Below are 3,103 nucleotides of genomic sequence, written 5' to 3'. Positions count from 1 at the left end.
TTTAATTAGTAATTTTGACAATTATTTGAGATAAATATTACTTATTATATTTCTTAAATACGATCTAATCATATATTTTTTAAAATACTATTTATGCATTAAAAAAGTTAAATTCTGGCCAATAAGATTGTGAATCGTCAAAGTTAATGATGACTAGAGCGATGGAGCCGCCGGGTAACTTTTCTAGTAGACACGAGAAATACATTAGTACTACTCCCCTCTTTATTTTACTAATAATAATTGATGAAACTACGTTTGTCTTTCCTCGATCTGCTATTATATATAGATATAGGCATATGAGTGGTGTGTGCATGTGTATATATCTAATTTAATTATCAATTAGAAAAGCGATAACGCCTTAGCTTGGATCATCTATCCTACTACTAAATGGATATTAATGATGTGGTTGTTGGTTCTGTATCCGAGAGGATGCAAAATGATCATCGTAATTTGTTATCGGTTAAGAATAAGAAAATTAAGAAGCCCAGATTTGCTTTTCAAACTAAAAGTCAGGTTGATATACTTGATGATGGCTATCGATGGAGAAAATATGGACAAAAGGCTGTCAAGAACAACAATTACCCAAGGTACGTTATTTCATCATTTCTTCTAATTAGATTGTTATCACTACGTACCCAAAAATATTTTTCTATGTTATATATATATATAACCCCGTACGTACGTGCATATCATGAATTTTTGCTTGCATGACTGCAAACCACGTTAGAGTTGAAGAATATATATGGTGTGTGATGTCTTCCTGTCCGAGCAACCCACCCCTCTCTCAGCCTTTGTTATACTCATATGATTACTTACTTCAACTCATGTCAAAGATTTTCTTTAATAATCTAGGTGTATGTTCATTGATCTATGATAATTAAAATGTGAACCCTAGCTAGCTACTACTTTCCTCTTATTCACTGATTTCATATTAACTTATGACCTTATTTACTCACTCGAAATTAATTAAATCCAATTAATGATATGCAAAGGGTGGTTTTGGTATATATATATATATATATATATATATATATATATATATATATTATACTAGATATCAGGAATCCGCGCCAGCGCAGACCCAACGTATGTTAATTTTTTTTCTTTTTATTATGTGACACAAATGAAATTTGAAAATGTGAACTAAATTTTCTCTATGTGTTTTTTTAATTTTTTTTTATTGTTAATTTATATAACTCTTTTGTCATTTTTGAATAATACATGTTACTCTATTTGTTTCATTTTACGTGATATAAGTGATTTTTTAGGAAAATCAATGAAATTTCTTATGTGGCTCTCACATATTTTTAATTGTTATTTTACTGTGATTATAAAAACTTTTTAGTTCTTACGTTATTTTCAAATAATATATGCAACTTTTTTGCTTCGATAAAAATAAGGAGTCAATCAAATTTCATTATGTTTTTTTAACTATGTTTTTCTAAAAATATCTTAAATTGTTACATTGCGTTTTTAAGCTTCTTTTTTTTATGTAATTTTGAAATATGTAACAAACTAGAAATTAAAATGAAGAATTAAAGTTTTCAAATCATTATATTTCATTTTTAATATATGACTCCATCATTTTCAATTTATATGAACTTATTTTTTAATTTCATTTCAAAAAGAAAATAACTTCTGAATTTTAATTTTTTTATATAGTATATTTAAGATCACAAAATTAAAAAATATATCAATACAAAAATTTAAATATACATATAACTTTTAGTTTTAATTTTGATTGATTCTACCTAATATTATACTTGATATATAATTATTAAGAGCTAAGCGTAATAATAATTTATTTACTTTTATATGAAAAAATAGATATCACAATAACTCATAAAATGTGAAGACATAACAAAAATGAGGTAATACTAATATGAATAATTAAAGATGTTTCTAGAACTATTTAATTTTCTTGTTATATTGGTAGATTTTTGTTTGCATGAAGTTACATTTTTACCTTTCATCATCATTCACTTCACATATAAAATGATGTTTCTAAAACTATTTATTTTTGATAGATTTTTATTAATATGTAATTATATTTTATTCTTGGTCGTCTTTATACAAATATATCATCCTATTCATTTTTATTCATAAAGTTACTTTGTAGCATTTTCTTTAATTTCAATCTAATATATATTATTAATTTTTTCAAATTTATTTATTTTCAAGTATATTAATTAGAACCAAAATAAAGATGAAAATAATTAATTCATCATAAATTTTTATATAAAAAGTAAACAATGAATTGAAAAAATATTAAGAATTAAATTAAAGTATAGTAAAATAGAGTAATAATAAATTAGATATCACAATAACTCACAAAAGAAAAGAAAGTGAAGTAATAATAAAATAAGTTAATGATAATAACAATAACCTAAGATGTTTCTAGAACTATTTAATTTTCTTATTCATTCTTGATAGATTTTTGTTAATGTAAAATTACACTTATTCCCTTGATCATCATTCACTTCATGTACAAAACGATGTTTTTATAATTATTTATCATTTTTCTAAATAGATATTTGTTAGCGTGAAATTACATTTTTATACGTGATCATCCTTCCACTTCACTCTTCTATTATTATATATATAGAAAATAGAAATATGAGTGGTCTGCTGAACTAAATATTGAAACATGCATGTACTGCACGCAGAAGCTACTACAGATGTACTCATGAAGGATGCAATGTGAAGAAGCAAGTACAGCGCCTTTCCAAAGATGAAACAGTTGTAGTGACTACTTATGAAGGAATGCACACTCATCCTATTCAAAAGCCCAATGATAATTTTGAACAAATCCTCCATCAGATGCATATTTTTCCTAATCCTCCATGCCATTTAATTAATTAATGCTCTCTTATTACACTTTCAAAACAGATATTTACTACAGCTACTACCAAAGATAAATGCTTCATTTGGACTATTACTACATATATTTGTTTCTTTATTAGTATTAGTAAACTACTGTTTCACAGCTAATCAAATTCAACCTCTCTTCTACTTTCACCCTCAATTTTAAATTTTTAACACCTTCTCTTTCAAAATTTTGGTGTTTCACAAATTTAGTAAAGGTACTTTTAGATTCAAGCAA

The 3,103-nt window shown here is 25.2% G+C and overlaps 1 protein-coding gene across 1 annotated transcript; it reads left to right on the top strand.

Moving 5' to 3' along the window:
* Positions 1–387: 387 nt before the first annotated feature.
* Positions 388–2,862, top strand: LOC101261987 (probable WRKY transcription factor 43). The gene is made up of 2 exons (XM_004233537.5): positions 388–587; positions 2,667–2,862. Exons 1-2 carry the CDS (start codon positions 388–390, stop codon positions 2,860–2,862), a joined length of 396 nt encoding a protein of 131 aa, XP_004233585.1.
* Positions 2,863–3,103: the final 241 nt, after the last annotated feature.

Source organism: Solanum lycopersicum, chromosome 2 (genome assembly GCF_036512215.1).
Source record: "Solanum lycopersicum chromosome 2, SLM_r2.1".
Lineage (NCBI taxonomy): Eukaryota > Viridiplantae > Streptophyta > Magnoliopsida > Solanales > Solanaceae > Solanum > Solanum lycopersicum.
The sequence above is the reverse complement of the archived record's forward strand: the minus strand, read 5'-3'. Positions and strand labels throughout refer to the sequence as shown.

Excerpts from the sequence above, each read along its gene's own strand:
- LOC101261987 (XM_004233537.5), top strand. The coding sequence starts at position 388 with ATGGATATTAATGATGTGGTTGTTGGTTCTGTATCCGAGAGGATGCAA. Across the intron at positions 588-2,666 it reads AAGAACAACAATTACCCAAG|AAGCTACTACAGATGTACTC; the intron begins GTACGTTATTTC and ends TACTGCACGCAG.